This window comes from Tetrao urogallus (assembly GCF_951394365.1).
Source record: "Tetrao urogallus genome assembly, chromosome: 6".
NCBI lineage: Eukaryota > Metazoa > Chordata > Aves > Galliformes > Phasianidae > Tetrao > Tetrao urogallus.
The window spans coordinates 50,870,105-50,887,873 of NC_136819.1; the positions used below are offsets into that span (position 1 = coordinate 50,870,105).

At 39.0% G+C, this 17,769-nt stretch overlaps 2 protein-coding genes across 2 annotated transcripts in view; both read left to right on the top strand.

The window, feature by feature from the left end:
• TDRD9 (tudor domain containing 9) overlaps positions 1 to 10,184 on the top strand; it is a gene marked incomplete at both ends in the record, with an annotated part of 59,136 nt that extends 48,952 nt beyond the window's left edge. Inside the window, 9 exons of the mRNA XM_079536979.1 lie at positions 95 to 355; positions 775 to 918; positions 1,974 to 2,044; positions 2,433 to 2,542; positions 2,697 to 2,793; positions 3,445 to 3,583; positions 5,408 to 5,517; positions 8,779 to 8,845; positions 10,089 to 10,184. Coding sequence (XP_079393105.1) covers positions 95 to 355; positions 775 to 918; positions 1,974 to 2,044; positions 2,433 to 2,542; positions 2,697 to 2,793; positions 3,445 to 3,583; positions 5,408 to 5,517; positions 8,779 to 8,845; positions 10,089 to 10,184 — 1,095 coding nt within the window. The remainder of the gene's footprint in view (positions 1 to 94; positions 356 to 774; positions 919 to 1,973; positions 2,045 to 2,432; positions 2,543 to 2,696; positions 2,794 to 3,444; positions 3,584 to 5,407; positions 5,518 to 8,778; positions 8,846 to 10,088) is intronic.
• Positions 10,185 to 17,166: 6,982 nt separating this feature from the next.
• ASPG (asparaginase) overlaps positions 17,167 to 17,769 on the top strand; it is a gene marked incomplete at both ends in the record, with an annotated part of 47,835 nt that continues 47,232 nt past the window's right edge. Inside the window, one exon of the mRNA XM_079536990.1 lies at positions 17,167 to 17,317. Coding sequence (XP_079393116.1) covers positions 17,167 to 17,317 — 151 coding nt within the window. The remainder of the gene's footprint in view (positions 17,318 to 17,769) is intronic.

Genomic DNA, 17,769 nt, shown 5'->3' on the forward strand with positions numbered 1-17,769 from the left:
AATTATGAGGTCGTTTTATAACGCAGTCGAACTTGAGAAAATGAAGGATTATCCTTTACTTGGGCAAACGTTGCTCTTGATGTTTTTGCTTTAGGCTTTGGAATTCAAGATATGCAAGATGCGACCATCTGCAGAATCTCTTGTATGTGGGGAACGGTGGAGTTACAGTGCTAGCAGGAGGTTTGCCTCGCTAGTAAACGGTTATACTCTTCTAGTGGAGGTGTATTCACTTGTGCACAGTGCTCTGCATGTCGATGCTTTCCACTACACAAGACACAGGGACCTTGTGAATATTCGAGATGTGCTTATTGAAGAGCGTTATGCTGAACTAGCAGAAGAGTCGTATGAATCACAAGTACGTATTCATTAAGCTTCTTTGACTCTGATTAGACTGTTCTATTCAGCTCAAACTATCTGCAGTTGTTAGAAGTTGAGCTGAAGCCTTGGGACTGTGCCAGATAATGCAAAGTTAATGCTTAGTGCAATGATGTATAGTTTTTTACTTCTGTGCATAATTCGTACTGTACTGTTAGCCAAAGGCATTGGTGCTTTGAGACACCCTTTAAAAGAGATACTTACCCAAAGATAATGGAATCATTTGAGCTGCTCCACTACTCATTGAAACTCAGTCTGAACTGCGTTTTTGTGTTCTGTGTAAACAGAAAGGTGAAAACATCATTGTTGTTTTTTTTTTGTCCTTTTAGTGGATGATTCTGTGTAAAATTTAGAGAAACGTACTATTTCATGTTGTAATTCTATTCCATTTTTATGTAGCAAAGCCATGATTTGCTGAAGGGATTTTTTTTTAACGGAATAGTGGAAGAAGAGAAAACGTCTTCAAGAGAGGAGGAAAAGGATCTCATTGAAAGGTTATTAAAGTGGTTTTCTGACAACAAATCTGATGTACCAACCCATAAGGTAATGCAAGTAGTGGTAGTTTCAGTATAGCATTACATGTCCTTATTCTCATATTATTCAAACTATAGACTGAAATTACCTTAAATAACCATACCGTGTTGATGCAGTTCATGGTACGTTCTGTGAGTAGAGAGCTGTAGTGGCAGCACTGCTGTGAACTAATCTGCTGCAGCTTTTAATGAAGTTTTGAATTATAGCTTAAGAGCTAACTGAACCAGCTGTACCATCATGTTCCAAGGTGGTATATCCAGCCTCTGCAAAATGAGGGTAAAATTGAGAAGCTGAACACTGTGTTTCAGCACACAGTCATCTTCGTAATACGTGTGGCAGTGAAAAGAAAAATTGTGGCTCAGTTTTTCAGGAAATTACTGGGGAGAAAAAAAAAACGAAAGCAAAAAGAGTGGTTCTTCCTTAGCTAGGTGATAGAAAAGTAGTTCAGAGAACACCACAGCGCATGATAATAGTGAAACAGTGAGTGTTCCTTCAGCTGCCAACTGCAAACTCAGAATTCTCTCCTGCTTAAGTAGTTTGAGACTTCTACTCACTGCTGAGCTGGAATAGGTAACAAAAGATTTTTGTCCCTTTCCATATTCTGATTCCAAGTTATGCCTGGTTTACATTATAATTCTCCCCATTTGTCACCTGACAAAGTTTAGGCTTTTGGGCTCCTCATCATGCTCATGTTAACCAGAGAAGTAATCCTGCTGAATTGCTTTCTTTTCTGAAGTATAATGTTTTCTAATTTAAAGACCTCTTGTAAACAGCAATGGCTTGGTTTTGCTAGATGCTCTACTAATGGTTAAACTCTATGCTTTTTAAGCCTGTGGAAGTCATGGATTCCCAGCAGCCATGGAAAATAACATTATGTTCATTAAGATGTCTCAGTGTGATAAGTTTGCATGAGATGGATGGTGATGAAAGTGTTGCCTGTTTATCAATTCAATGTTGCTCAGTGCGTGCACAAGATCTTTAAACCTTTTGCTTTTTCACTTATAAGTATTTTTAGGAGAGAAGCATATGCTGGCTAACTAGTGACGTTCCTTGTCTTTCCAAAGGTGACAGTTAGTGGCCCGTTCAGTCCTTATGAGGTGAAATGCCACGGTATGACTCGGGTATCCCAGTTCAGGTATGATAACACTTTTATTGTGAAGCACAGACTTCTTAACTGTTACTTTTCATAAACTGATAAAACTTAACCTAGTTAATCTTACAGAATTTCACAAGGCTTTTGACCATTGACAATAGAGGAATGGTAATGGGTGAATTGCTTTTAAATGCATGCTATTGCTGTGTAAAATAAATAAATAAATAAAATAGGAAGAATAGTTCTATTTAAGGATGTTTTAATGTCTTACAGAGAAATTATTATTTAATTCATGTACATCTGCTAATTGAGATTTTGCTCTCTGCTGAGGTTGTGCTCTGAAATGAAAAGGATTCTATTTTTCTTGTTTGTATGCTTTTTCTGATGTTTTCTGTTGTTTCTATGTTGAAAATACTTATTTCCTCTCCAGAAATACTGTCGTGCGAAAGGGAAGCATAAACTCCGTTGTTGTCCAAGATGCTCCAGAACATTCCTCTGAGCAATTTCTGGTTGCTGCGTTTTTATCATTAAATGAAAATGGTAATGTTTAGTACAAATGTTTTGGCAGTTTTTTCAGGATTTGTTTTTATGTGTATAACTCTGAGTAAACATGTTGCTGCGGTTGTGTATTACATCATCTTGAGGTTAGCAACTTCTTTATGTACTCTTCACGTTTTTTTTGTGATGCTTATAGGATCTACCATGTTTTTAGAGGAAACATCTTTGATGCCTCCAATTCCTGGCCTACTTGCTCTCCTTAGTATGCTGTTTGCTCCTGCCATAGAACTTAGGTATTCACGTGTTTTTACAGTCTCTTTATTTACTTTAAGACCCTCACAAATTTGTGTCAGTCTTCTTTGCTTTCTTTCCTGCAGTTAGTATGCTATTATACAGCTCTTCTATAATCTTTTATTAGCTTTAGTGAAGTATTTGCTAAGATAATTTATTTTGTTCAATTACATACTGGCACTGCAGGCTTTTTCTTATGTTGAAGTAATACAGTTGACAGTCATGCTGTAAGTCTAGGAAGGTGAACTGTAGAACTGGGTAGGTTTTTAACTCTGTGTGAGGAGAGAAACACGCATGAGTTTTTTAAAATCTGAATTCTGGCAGCTGGATTACTTTCAAGTTCTCATATCCGTAAGCTGTCACTTCAACACAGGGATATCTGGTTCCCTTGATTTAAGTTCCTTTTTGCACACCTATGATTTTTTTTCTCCCAAATTTTAATTGTTTACATAACTTGAAATCCAGCTTTGTTTCATTGCCATATTTAAAAAAAACAAAACATTTTGACAAAGTATGAACATGGAACAATTGCTTTTACTTCTTAAGACTGCTGTGTATTGCTTGGCATGGCTTAGTCAAATTCCTTTAAGTCTATATTCATATGAGTTTAGTTTCCTAATCTGTAGGTGACACTGTTTTCTTTGTTTGTGCAGGGTTGATAAAGCTTGCAAGTATTTTACTGGTGCTCTGTGCGGTTTGGGTTGGAGTCAGACTTGTAGGGCTCCACTGCTTCCAGAAAATGACATGGAACTGACATTTGATGTGCATTTTGATGTAGATGATGTATTGGAGGTAAAAATTCGTACCTTACTATTGTAAATTATTACATTACTAGAATTTAGTGCATCCCAACTTGTTAAATGTTGTACTAGCTGGCGTCCTAGCAGCCTTTGCAGCAACTGAAACTTTATTATTACTATCATTTTTTATTTTAAATGTGCACTACCTGTTTAGAACCTTGGACTTCTATCAGACAGAGTTACTGCCCGTATGTTTTGATGAGTAAAATCAAATATTTTAGTATAATACTCTGTAAACTTCTCAAAACAAAAGCACTGATTTTTTTCACTAATAAGTTATTGGTATTTGATTATGGTTTTTTTGTTTGGTTTGGTTTTTTGTGTTGTTTTTTTGTTGTTGTTGTTGTTGTTGTTTTTTTTTTTTTTTTTTTTTAGAATTACTGTTTGGTTGATCTGTTATTTTACAGATCAGCGTAATATTTTCGCTTTGCAGTCTTCAGTTTAATTTTACAGTTCTTAGAGATCAACTGTATCAAGCTCCTTCTTCCAGAAACAAATTCTACAGGTTTCTTAAGGAGGTAGTGGGTCATGTTGGTGTGCAGATACAGTAAACTTTTCTATTTTGAAAGCATTTATCTGTGTAATATTTGTGTGAATTACACCTTGCCATAATGGTACCACCAGGCCCTTGTGTGTGTAAAAACTATGGACAGATAGAGAAAATGTTTTAGAAGGAATTCTGTGTTGGTACCCTTTATCTTCTGAAGTGTATCTGATTAATCTTTTGGAAAGGGTCCAGAGGAGGGCGACTAAGATGATCAGGGGGCTGGAGCACCTCCCCTATGAGGACAGGCTGAGGGAGTTGGGCTTGTTAAGCCTGGAGAAGAGAAGGCTGCGGGGCAACCTCATTGCAGCCTATCAATACCTGAAGGGAACCTACACCCAGGAGGGGAGTAAACTCTTCAAAAGGGCTGACAATAGCAGGACTAGGGGAAATGGATCCAAGTTGAAGGAGGGCAGATTTAGGTTGGATGTTAGGGGGAAGTTCTTTGCAAGGAGAGTGGTTAGGCCCTGGAACGGGCTGCCCAGAGAGGTTGTGGATGCCCCGTCCTCGGACGTGTTCAAGGCCAGGTTGGACGGGGTCCTGGGCAACCTGATCTAAATGTGTATGTTTGGTGGCCCTGCTAGGCAGGGGGGTTGGAGCTACATGATCCTTGAGGTCCCTTCCAACCCGGGTGATTCTGTGAATCTTGAAGAGTGTCATTTCAATGTGTCTGGAGCATTAACCTCTTGTACCAGCAGCAATGGTGCATCTGGAGGAAGAATCACAGAATCACAGAATGGCCTGGGTTGGAAGGGACCTCAAGGATCATGAATCTCCAACCGCCTGCCACATGCAGGGCCACCAACCTCCCCATTTAACACCAGCCCAGGCTGCCCAGGGCCCCATCCAACCTGGCCTTGAACACCTCCAGGGACGGGGCATCCACGACCTCTCTGGGCAGCCTGTTCAGTACCTCACCACTCTCTCTGTAAAGAATTTCCCCCTGACATCCAACCTAAATCTGCCCTCCCTCAACTTAACACCATTTCCCTTTCATTATATATTTCAAAGCTTCAGGTGTTTTGCATATATTAATATTTCAATTGCAGTTCAATTTTATGAGTGCCACAACCACCTTTCATGTGTGTGGATATAGAGCAACACAGAACTAGGACTGGTTTAGATGCTTGGTTGGCAACTCTGACACCCATGGGGGGGTTGGAACTAGATGATCTTTGAGGTTCCTTTTAAACCCAAGCCGGTCTGCAGTTCTAGAGTTGTATTTTTTTTAATATATTTTATTTCTATATTCTGTCACTGTTATTTTTACAGATCAACATCCTAAGGGCAGCCATTAATAAGCTGCTCTGTGAATGTGCAGTGTGCTCAGGAAAAGAGAAGATGCCGCAGCTGCAGGAAAGTGTTCGTCAGTTACTTCTACGGTAATCATTTGGTAGAAATGAGAACATGCGTTCTGCTGTCTCGGGGGGGGAAAAAAAAAGTAAATGATTGCTTGAAGCATAACTTGAAAGCATAGCTCAGATTAGGCTTTGGGGAAATGATAATATAGGATGTTTTCATTCAGTAATATTAAATTTGCTTGTTTTAAAAAGCAGTGTGCTCAGCAACTTTAGACTGCTTGTGGATGCACTGGTTCTTCAAGGAAGCTTAAAACCTGTTCTACAGAATACCAGTTCTGTGGCATCTTTACTTTTCTGTATTCAGACCTGTGGCATGAAAGTACAGAAAGACTTAGAATTTTCTGCCTCTAAATTAATTTTGAGTTTTCTGTTGCTTTTCCTCTCTACACAGGTATCAATAGGAGAGGTGCTGACCACCTTAATTGCTGGAAGTCCTAAGTTACTGAACTTAAGACCTTTCTCAGCAGATCTCCCAGCTTCTATAACTGGGACATTGGCTCTGAAAGAGTGTCATGAGTCAGTGCAGCCAGTCTTGAGAATTCTTTCAGCATGTGGCATGTGTTCAGGCTAGCCTGCCCAATTAGGTGTCCCTGTAGCAGCTCCTTCTGTATGTTACAGAATGGCCTGGGTTGGAAGGGACCTCAAGGATCATGAATCTCCAACCCCCCTGCCACATGCAGGGCTGCCAACTTCCCCATTTAATACCAGACCAGGCTGCCCAGGGCCCCATCCAATCTAGCCTTGATCACCTCTAGGGACGGGGCATCCACAGCCTCTCTGGGCAGCTGTTCCAGCACCTCATCACTCTCTCTGTAAAGAATTTCCCCCTGACATCCAACCTAAATCTTCCCTCCCTCAACTTAAAACCATTTCCTCTTGTCCTGCAGTTGTCAACCCTTTCGAAGAGTTGATTCTCCTCCTGTTTGTAGGCTCCCTTTAGGTACTGAAAGGCTGCAATGAGGTCACCCCGCAGCCTTCTTTTCTCCAGGCTGAACAAGCCCGGCTCCCTCAGCCTGTCTTCGTAGGGGAGGTGCTCCAGTCCCCTGATCATCTTTGTGGCTCTCCTCTGGACCCTCTCCAACAGCTCCCTGTCTTTCTTGTACTGCGGGCTCCACACTTGGACGCAGTACTCCAGATGGGGCCTCACAAGAGCAGAGTAGAGAGAGCCAATCACCTCCCTGTCCCTGCTGGCCACCCCTCTTCTGATGGACCCCAGGATACAGTTTGCTTTCCGAGCTGCAGGAGCACACTGCTGGTTCATGTTAAGTTTTTCATCCATGTGTTATTATGCTGTCTAGTAGTAAATGGGACATTTTTCTACAATAAGCTTTTCTAAAGTAACAGCCAAAATGAGGCAATTTCTCATGCTGTTGTGGATCAGAAGCTTTTAAGCTTAACTGCTAATATTTTAGGTTATGAAAATGATTATCAGAAAAGCTGTTCATATTGAGTTTTCAGGTGTTTCTTGGTTTTGAATACAACTGTTCAGTTTTTCTTCCGTCTGTGACAAGAATGCAATGTACTTTAATTTTCCAGTACTTGAAAGGAAGTTAAATATCTGTCATTGTATAATAAATGTGCAAATGTGGGGGCAGTCAGCCTTAACTTTTGAGGCAGTGGAAATGAAATGCAATTAAAAAGCCATAGAAAATTCCCAGATGACGTGGGGATACCTAACAAATGTCAGCTGACCAGCTGGTGTTGGATCAGGCAAGGTGTCAAGGTAATTATTTTGGATGCTATGCCATGCATGCTGCTGTCTTGAAGATGTGCAGCAAGAGCAGCTGGCACAGAGACATGGCAGCTTCAAGCCAGCTGTTGGTGATTGGTGTTTGTACATCCATAAAGGGGTGGTTAAGCATCATAAAGGCTGTACCTCAGATGCACTTAGAAGCACTGGTGCAAATTGCCAGCAACGTGTTGGCATTTCGCATTGGCAGAATTCCCGGTAAAGTACCAGCTGTTGAGTGCCCTGCTGATGCAATATTTCATTTCTTGTTTGTTTCCAAGTACCTTAGGCCAGTTGGTGTCTGTGTTGACTTTGGACACCCATCTAGTACCATGTTTAGTCTTCAAATCTAAGTGAAGCTTGCTCATGTGATTCATGTAGTAATAACTGTGGGGAAGTAAAGGGGCAGAAGGAAGTGGAAACATAAAGCCTCTCTGAAGGTGCCTGTTTGTTTGTGGCAGTAGGAGGAGGTTATGCTTGGATAAAAACTCTCAGATGTTAAGTTCAGGGCATTAAAATGTCACTGCGATTTTTTTACCTCCTGAAGTCCTTGTGCTGCTACTAATGCTGTCCCATGATCCTACTATTAATTTTTCTACTTTTCTTACCTGTCTGCAAGTTTTTCACCACTCTTTCTTGGCTGAGCCGAGGTTACGTAGCCATCCTGTGACCTTGGGACACAGGCAGCTGAAGTAGGGGTGGGGAAGCTTACGGCAGGATTCTGCAGGATGGGGAGGTGTCAAACTATCAGGAAAACCAATAATTGTTGAGTTTATTCTGGATTATTTTTTTCAAACTTTCTAATGCAACACATCTGTCTTTTAGAAGGAGGAAACAGTCTGGTTGTTGTCATGTCTCTTTCCTGTGTTAAAAATCTGTCCTAATTATGAATACTTTTTAATCTCACTTTAATGCCTCGGGGGAAAAAAACTTTTATTAGTAAGAGTAAATATGTAAAAAATACAGGTTCAGTAATCTTTCATTATCTTTTCCTTTTTTTTGAAAGCTAATTATGTATACAATGTGTCACCACTGCTTAAGACTAAAATGTGTGTTTGAAAAATACATCTAGACAGAATTAATTAAAGTCTGCTACTGTTGTAGGTTGCAAGGCTTGAGGAAATAACTGGAGCAGGCAGACGATCTATAGTAATTGAGTTGTCATGCAAAACAAAATGCTCTAAAAATAGCTTTATTATATGTTCTAGTGAATAAGAATGCATAAAATTTACAGATTAAATGACAGTTGCAAACTGTAGTTCTGTGTCAGTTTAAAAAAATAACTTCCTTCAAAAAAAAGGAAAGAAAAAGCAACCAACAGAGCAAACAAACAACTGTGGTTACTGTCCCTGTGAGTTTATCTTTTGACTTCAACTAAAGGGGCAAAGTCCAGGTAAGTGAATTAATTAGACCCTATGCATATTAACATGTAAAATTAAGATTCCTTTCAGCATGCACATCTTACAGATACCCAGTAGTACCTGCTATAAACGTTTCTTTATATTTAATTAGTCGAATACAAATATATTATGGCTATTTTTATGTAATTTCAGTTTGATCTGCAAACCGAGATCTGAAGTTGTTCCTAAGTGGTATGAGAAGCCCTATGCATGGAATCAAGTGAGTGTAGAAATATGACTTGAAAAAAAGTAATTAAAAGTATGAAAAGGAACACGGTACCCCAGCATGTTCAGTCGAGGGATCAAAAGTAGAATTTTCTCTTGATGCTGAGGGGAAAAAATGCATTGAATTTAAAAGATTTGCAGAATCAAATTTCAGGCATCCACAACTGTTGTGTTTGTTACCATAGTTTCGTAAAATCAGTTTTTTAAAAAAAAGTAGCTTTATGTATATAAAGATTCAGATGTTTCAGACAGAACACTTCATGTTTGTGTCTCAGTTGAGATTGTAGGGGCAGCTTTACCTCTGAATGTTTGAATTTTGTATTCTTCCTATTGAGTAGCATTACGTTTTTTTTTTCTTAGTTTTTCTTGTTTCAGGCTTACTGGATTCAGTGCATTTTAGTTTTGTTTTGGATTCCAGGTGGTTTTCCCTCTTAAGCTGACAGAAATGCTGCTTGTTTTGGAATTGGTGTGATGGGATCAGAAGGTAGTTTCCTCAGAATCTGGGAGGGTTCCAACTGGAAAGTATATCTTCCTAATCTATTAGGAATCTTACTTACCTTTCTAAAAAGACATCTGCAGGTCGCTAGATTCCTGATGTGGGTGCCATAATAAACAACTGCATTTTCTTACCTAGAAGGAAGTGATGAACTGCTGAGTGCAGCAGTGAGACTTCCATATGCACCCTCCCAATCCCTCTTACAGCCCAACACTTAGAAATGAGAGATTTAGGTTTCTTTGAAAAGAATGGGCCCAACAGCAGTGAGTGCTTGTCCACTGTTGTCGAGCTTCTAGTATGCATCCAGTGAGGGGTTGGAGTCTGTCTTGATATTGTTTTGTGCCAAACTATTTTTGGTTTTGTATCTCAACCTTGTTTTTCCTTGTTGTATTAGCAAGACAATCTCCTACTCTCAGCCATGTTAGAGTTTAGCTTTTTATAACTGGGTAATGTATAAACCTTACATCAGGATTTTCCCCATTGCATCTCAAGTGTGAGGGGTCTCAGGACATTGTCATTACATAAAATACTACATATAAAGCCTTGGAATTGGTTATGGAATGGTGTTCTCATTTCAGAGTAATAGCTCTTACACTGAAATGTGTAGCATGTTGAAATGCCTGTATGGTTTGAAATAGTCAAAACTTTTCAGAAGCGAAACAAGAATGTATTTTATTTAACTGTGTTTCATAGGAGAGCACTTACAAGACTGAATTCTAACTTACGTATTTCTTTTGATTAGGTGGACTCACATTATATTATTGACCAATCTGAAAAGAAGCATAAAAGAGGAGATGGTCTTTATCAGCTGCATCGGCTTGTCATGTTGAATGTTTAAGTATTGCTGAAGTCTTTCAGAGGAAGAAATAACACAGCCAGTTTAAAAATGTTCTGTCTTCTATATATAACTGTTAAACATTTGTTTCACAAGATTGTTCTTTAAGATTAGTGGATCAAAACATAGTTTGGCATATTTGTATTTTAAAGGCAGAGGTACAATGACCTCAAGCAGATACACTTATTTCATAGAGCAGGATGCAATTTTCTGTTTAATAATAGTTCTGAGCTGATTTGTCACAATGCATGTGAAAGACAAAATAAGTTAGCTTTAATTGTTCATTTTGTCTGAAAGCTCATGAGCCATGGGTGATGATTCAGTCTTGCAATTGAAAGTTGCATTTTCTTATTCTTTTTGTCACTGCTTTTTGATTGATTTATTTTTTTTTTTTAAACTTAAAAGCTTGGGATCAAAGGAAGCTGAATATTTAGGTTGTATTCCAATCAAAAGTATAGCTTTATGTCAGTTGCAATCTTTCATTAATTTTTCTTACAACAAAATATAATGCATGGTTCCTTTTCCTTTGTGGCAGAAGAATGCCTTTGAATTACTGATTATTATTATTCTTTTTCTGATTCGTTAGCTCTAAAAATGAGGTCAGTGGTTTCAGAATAAAATGTTGAAGTGAAATAAAATGGGTTTATCTGTTCTGTTGTGCAGTCATGCTTAATAGAAACTAAATTTAGTTACTAATGCTGTGTGATTGCGTTCATGAAATACATTAATACAAAAGCAGCATTGGAGAGAATATTCATCTTTTCAGTCTTAACTCAGCGATCTGAGGACCATTTAAATCCAGCTGTCTTCTGAAGAACGGACATCATCAGTGGTCACTGTTCTAAATAAAAGGCAAGCAGATCTGGGGAATGTGAGGTGATAAACCATAGGATCATAGAGTGATAAAATCATAGAATGGCCTGGGTTGAAAAGGACCTCAAAGATCATCTAGTTTCAACCCCCAATGCTTAAACTAAGTAATTATTTTAAGCTGCACATGGAGTCAAGAGGGGCAGCTGTGTATTGAACGATTTCAGTAGCTGCTTATGAGCATTACTTCCTCATCCATTGTAGTGATACTTGTGAATTATAAAACATCACACTTTGTATTGTGATGGGTTTAATATGAAGACATTTCTTAAGTGCCTTAGATGGTATTTCTCAACAGTGTTGTATCCAAAATCAGTGTGTTGCAACTGAGCACCCTGAGGGCAAATGAAATTGAGCCATGTCCAATCTTTGCTCTGCCTGGTTAATGGTAGGAAGCTCTGTAGGAAAATGCAACGTTGCAATACCAAAATGGATGGTATAGGTAGTGTGATTTCTTAGGATTCTTCATAAGTAACACTGAATTTAAAAGTTAACAGAGGAACAGTGTGTATCAGTTATATTCTGACTTTGTTTTTAATACATTGGTCGTCTGTCTTGCTGTCGTGGTGAGTTTGTGTGCACGTGCTGCCATCTGCTGGTGTTACTCGTGTGCTTATTGTTGCCCTTTGAACTTCCACTTGTGTGATGTAATGCCTACACAAAGAGGTAATGGCTCGTGTCCTAAAGAAAAAAAGCTGAGAGGTTTCTGCTCTTGTTCTTATGAGTAATGGAGTAGCTAACTGCCCTTCTGCCCAGTCCAACAACCCATAATCTGCCTAATCTGAACTGGCTTTGGTTGGGGTTTTTTTGCTTTTTTTTTTTCTTTTAACTCCTATAACAATTGTTCTGAACTATAGCAGCTGTTATTCCAAGTACACAAGAATTGCTGAAAGGCCAGAGAAACATAATCTCTGATTCCTAAATTGGTTCATTATAGTACTTGTAAGCACTTGCTTTATGGTTATTTCAAGATAGAAATATTTTACAAAGTGAAGGAGAAAATTATATAATTATTAAAAATAAGCAACAAATCTGGACATTCACATGGCCCCCAGTGAATTATCTTCCTTTTTGTTAACTGTTCACACAGCCATGGAGATGATTTTTTTCAGGGAAGAGAATTGTGGAGAGACAGCACAGATGTTGCTGCTTATAACTGAGGGTCAAACTTCTGAGGTTTGTGGATAATCTATTTGATCTTGAGGAAAAGAAACACAGTCATGCACAACCAGTGCATGTGAGACTGTTCAGGCCTTTTCAGTTGTAATTTTATTGCAGAAGAAATAGCGTTCACTCAAATGAAGATAAATTTAGAACTGTAGCTCTGATCCTTCAGACTGCTGTAATGTTTGCACTGTAAACAAGGCAGTCTGTTCTTCAGGCTGCATTATCCTGTGTATCTTTAAAACAGAAGCAACTCGCCGTGCTGAGGGCTGTGTACACTTGCCGTACTCCTTAAAACAGATTCGGATGAAACCACTCTACATACGGATGTCAGAAAAAAAAGCCATGTAAATTGGGATTCGTGTTAGAATTACAGTTTGAGCCAAGATGTAAGCATTAACATAGGCTTGAGTGAGTTATAATCATTTCCAAAATGAGTAACAGCACCATTTCAAGGTGTAATAGGTACAATGTTTTTTTTTCCATCTACCTTAGTGCTTAGAAAGGATCAGAACTCAAAACAGCACTGCCTTCAAAGCATAGTTGGAGTTTTCTTTCTGTAAGGAAAGAGGGCCAGTGTGCCTCAAACACTGGTAGCTGCTTGCTCATACCCTCCCAAAAGAACAATGACTGCTTTCTCCTCCAAAGCACTTTTTCATACAGTGCTTATGAAACTTGTCTCGAGTCTCCTTGCCCTGAGTGCTGCATAATAATTGTGATGGGTTTCTTTTTCTCTGCTGTGTTTGCTCTTTCCACAAAGGATTTTTAAGTCGTACCTCACCTTTTTTTTTTCCTTCCCCAAAGACAGAATAAAAGACCTAGGAGTGACTTTCTCCTTGAACACCTGTGCTTAAAAAAGGAAAGATGCCCCCGTCAGCAGTGTTTAAGCATTAAGACAGAGACACACACACAACTGTAGAGAGTTGCTTTGCTTTCTCTAGTTAAAACCATAGATCTCTGTGAGTGAGTTTAACTTTGCCAATGTTTGCTGTCCAGACCAAGTTTTCCTGCCCACTCACCAGTTAAGATTGAAGAGACCTACTTTAAATCTATTTCACCTGTTCTTTAAGAAATAGGTATTTCTTGGATTTTATTTATGCCATAGAAGTTAAGAAGGCTGAGAGTATACTAGGAAAAAAATGATTGCTTCCAATAGTTTTAATAATGACTAAGAATTAATACTAATTAATACTTAATAACTAGAATATTTACTGAAGGTAATATATTCATACAGTAGCTGATAGTGACACTCATGCAATTCAATGGCAGTGCTACAGGATGGAGAAGTGTACAGAGGAAAGCCTGGTACATGCGAGCTTCTATAGAACACAGCAGTGCTCCTGTAGGTAACAGATTTTTACTCTCTCACTAAGTGGACACTTTCAACAAAAGTATTCGAACGATCCTAAAATGATTTTAGAAATGAATGTTCTGCTGTACTGTGTTATAAATGTTTGTATCAGACAAGCTGGAACAGAAAGGGCTTCTTGAACAATTACTGATGCATGTATTCAAGATGGTAAGTTCTACACAAAACTGTGTGCTTCTGGAGCTGACCACACAATGATGATGTGATGATTATTTTAATATTAAAATGCAAGCTTTTGTCTTTATTGCTGTCCAACTTCACACTATGGCTTTTTCAGTTTGTTTGAACTGAGATTTTTTTATTTTTTTTCTGCTACGTCAATATTGACTATTATGATTGCTTGAAAACTATAAATCCAGGTATTGAGACTCTCTAGCTTTTTTTTTGTTTTGTTTTGTTTATCTCATGCCTTATAAGTATTGATGTGCTGTCAAATTTAGCTGGCTGTCTTTAAAAGTTTTTGCAGTTCTGAATCATTTCAACCTCTAGTTTTAAAATCTGCAGTAGCTCTTGTCTGAAGGAAATAAAAAGCTGCTGCAAACTGTTCTGAAACGTACAGAGACTGGCTTAGAGTTACAATCAAAAGGAACCTTGAGTCTAAAGGAGGCATTTGCAGAAGAACTACTATTGATATCATTCTGTTCTTCAGTTGTTATAAAGCAAGTTAGAAACTAAGGGAAACGTGTGGAGTCTGTTGTAAAGGAGCAGCTGCAGAGTGGCTTTCTGTTTTTCCGTGTCAGGAAAACAGGTGTGAATTCCCTTGATTCAAGCAGAGGTGGGATGTTGCACAGGAATTCGGGTCTTGTGGTGCAGTGCCCCAGGTTATCAGGTGGAAGGAAGGACATGGGTGGCCACTGGCAAGCAGTCCAGTTCATTATGCAGTTCTGAATTGTCAGTGGCTGATGGTTAAACGCCAGCTAATGGTTTAAACAAACAAATAAACCCCTACAACCTCCAGCTTAGGAGTGCAGTAAACACCCTAACAGCTGCAATTAAACATTATGCTCCTTTTAAGAGCTCCAGCCACCTTAGAGCCCTGCTAGTTGTTAAAGAACAAACTGCCAGCAAAGCGGTCTATTGGTTACAGTATGCTCCACACCCTCAGTGGGCTGATCGCATTCACGTGCCTTATGAACTCACTCTGGCACTTGTTCACTTTTACTGGTTGTATGCCTGAATGATTTTTTAATATTACTCTGTTTTTCTAAAGCCTTGAAAAAAAACAAGTCAGTAGTTTATCCTGCCGGCAGCCTCTGGGGTTCTGTTATCATGAGGCCTCTAACTCATGCCACATGGCACTTGTGTATCTTGTTTGCTTTATTCTAGTTGTGTTTTAGCCCTTAAGTCAAACCATGTACGTTATGTTGACTGCATCTATCTACAGCCTTGCCAGCACATGCAGCCTGCTGTTAGGTGATGGTGTTGAGTTCTAGGATATGTTGCAAACTCAAACCTAGAAACTTCTTACTGAGTCATTTGAGCACTGCTTTAGACTGTCTATGGCTGGTTGTTATGCTTTGTATCACTGGTGGTCATTGCAGCCATATTCCAGCAATACCCTGTATTCCATCGTGTGACCATTTCTTTCTTGTTGAGGAATGAGGATCGTCAGATTGACATGTACGCTTCAGGCTTGTAGATATCCTCTTGAACTGATGTGGTTACAAGGCTCATGGCTGAGGAGGGATGAGAGTACCAGTGGAAGGGGAAGAAGGAGTATTTATAGCATAGCGAGTCAACCATTCACAAACAAGATTTCCATAAGGTCCAAGCCCTCCTATGTACTTAACTCATAGAAAAGAATAATCTTGTCTGCGGTCCAAAAAAGAGTAATAGAATCATAGAATAGTTTGGTCTGGAAGGGACCTTTAAGATCATCTAGTTCCAAGCCCCTGCTGCAGGTAGGGACACCTCCCTCTAGACCAGATTGCTCAAAGCCCCATGTGTGGAGATGAAGACTTTTCCAAAGCAGTCTGTGTGTATGTATCACACTGCTTCAATCCAGTGATTGCTGAAGAATCAAAAAAGATCACCAAATTCCTCCTTAAGAGCTAGTAGCCATAGAGAAGATTGCAATTATGTTTAAAACCTTGGTTGCTCAGCTGGTCTAAGAACCAGTGTTTTTCTTCCCAGACTTCAGCCAGCTACCTTTTCACCATTGATGTTGGGTAAATGGGAGCAGCCAGTGTTGCGTTGTTGTTTGTATGTAGTAGGGGTACAAGAAGGTAATTGTTTTGGAAGATATGTATTTCACTTTCATAATATATGATACATATTTCACTTTCATATGTTCACTTTCAACTAAAGGCTGAATCCTAGATCTGCTGAGGAATGCCTTTTTTTTTTTTTTTTTTGCCTCATTTGAATATCCAGAGTATAATCTTATATTAAATGCTGTTTCATATATAGTGAATGGTACAAAATGCACTTGAATACTTCTTTCATTGATGAAGGCTGTGTGACCTTTGTGTTACTACTACGTTTGTTGAATATCCGGTGGTTGCAGATCAGAAGTGTCATGGCCAAGTGCAACAGTTTACATCATGCTGATACGGTGCTACTCCACTGAGGAATGCAGTCCAGTTAAACTGTAAAAAGGAGAATGAGGGTTTGTTTGTTTTTCCTTTACGAGACTGCAGTACAAAGAACTGATTTACAGGATATGGGATCCAGTTTCAGCTTGTCACAGGTCAACCTCATTTCTAAAAACCAGAATAAGGTGTTGAGCCCTGGTGTTACCCACTGCAGGTACAGTAGTTTCAAATAAGATGTGTGGGTTCTAGGGCAGTTGAAAATATTCTCTAACAAAAATAGCCTTTTTGGGTGAGTCACATTTTAATCATCGGACATAACAGAAGCCTATCATCAAGTTTAAAAAAAAAAAAATCATTAAACTCAGTTGAAAGAAAATTTTGTTTTAGTTTCATATCCAGAAATAATCTGAATTTTTTTTTTTTCTGCTTTGCATGTATTGTCCTATGAATGGAGTTGTTGTTGGGTGAAGGACTGCCCACCCAGTCCAAGTGCTGAGAGCTTAACTCCAGAGTATTTACCCAGCTAAGTTCCTCAGTTTCTTCAGCTTAGAATGGTGATAACACCAACATATCTCACAGGGCATTATAACGCGTGCATGTATAGATGTTTTAGCAGTGGGTAGTAATATGTGAGAATATTCAAGTGATTTTACTGTAAGGCAATACAGTAAAGATGATTTGAGCAGTAGATATTTTGCATTATCTTCCTTAGTGAACTGTAATGAATATTTTTTGTTGAGTTTGAAATGGGGTTCAGGGGTAAAAGCCCGTATGGTTTGTGCAGTGAATTGTTGTACTGCTACTTATCAGAAAGCAGTGACTGAAATATGTGAGAAGTCTTCACTTAAAATTATTTTTTAGAAAGGAAAACTGTCCTGAAAGCCTGCTAAGTACTACCTTGTAGCAGCATTCTTTGCTGTCTGTTCACGATTTGAAGTTTTTTTGGTGTGTGTTGGTTTTTGTTGTATTTTTCCTCGGCTCCCACTTAGACTCACTTGGCAGACTTCCTAATCCTGTTTGATTCACAATGTTCGGAACAACTGTGACAATGCTAACTAGCAGGACATTGCGTCACTGGGCTGATTTTTATTATTTTTCTCTTCCCAACCTCAGAGCTAAAGGTCATGTTGACAGATTGCAGGGCTGGTACACGACTGCTGGAGCAAACCGGCTGCGATGGCAGGAACTCCTTCCAGCTAGTGAGTGTCACTGTGCTCCTTCTGATCTATTGGATGCTATTAGCTGTATAATATTAACACTTTAATGCCCCCTACACTGCATGATGTTTTGATGTGGAATACTGAAACCCGAAAAAACAAACAACGTAAAACCATGACAACCACTTTGCTTTTCTGATTCCAAAACTCGCAGCTTCGGATCTTGTGTCTGTTAAATCACTCAAGGCCATTGTTCCTCTCTGCTTACAAGAACATTATTTGAAGTGTAGTCTTGCCAATTAAGTTTCCAGGGAGACTTTTTGATCCTTCCAGGTTTACACTCTTAAGACATCTGGGAGCTTTTATTGAGCTATTGGAAGAGTTAGAATAAACCCATCTTGGAATGGACAGCTTAAGGTTGTATTGCCTCCCCTGTGATGTTCTGTTACTTGTGACATCATTTCAGGGAAATACATGTTGCAACTCTTTGTGCT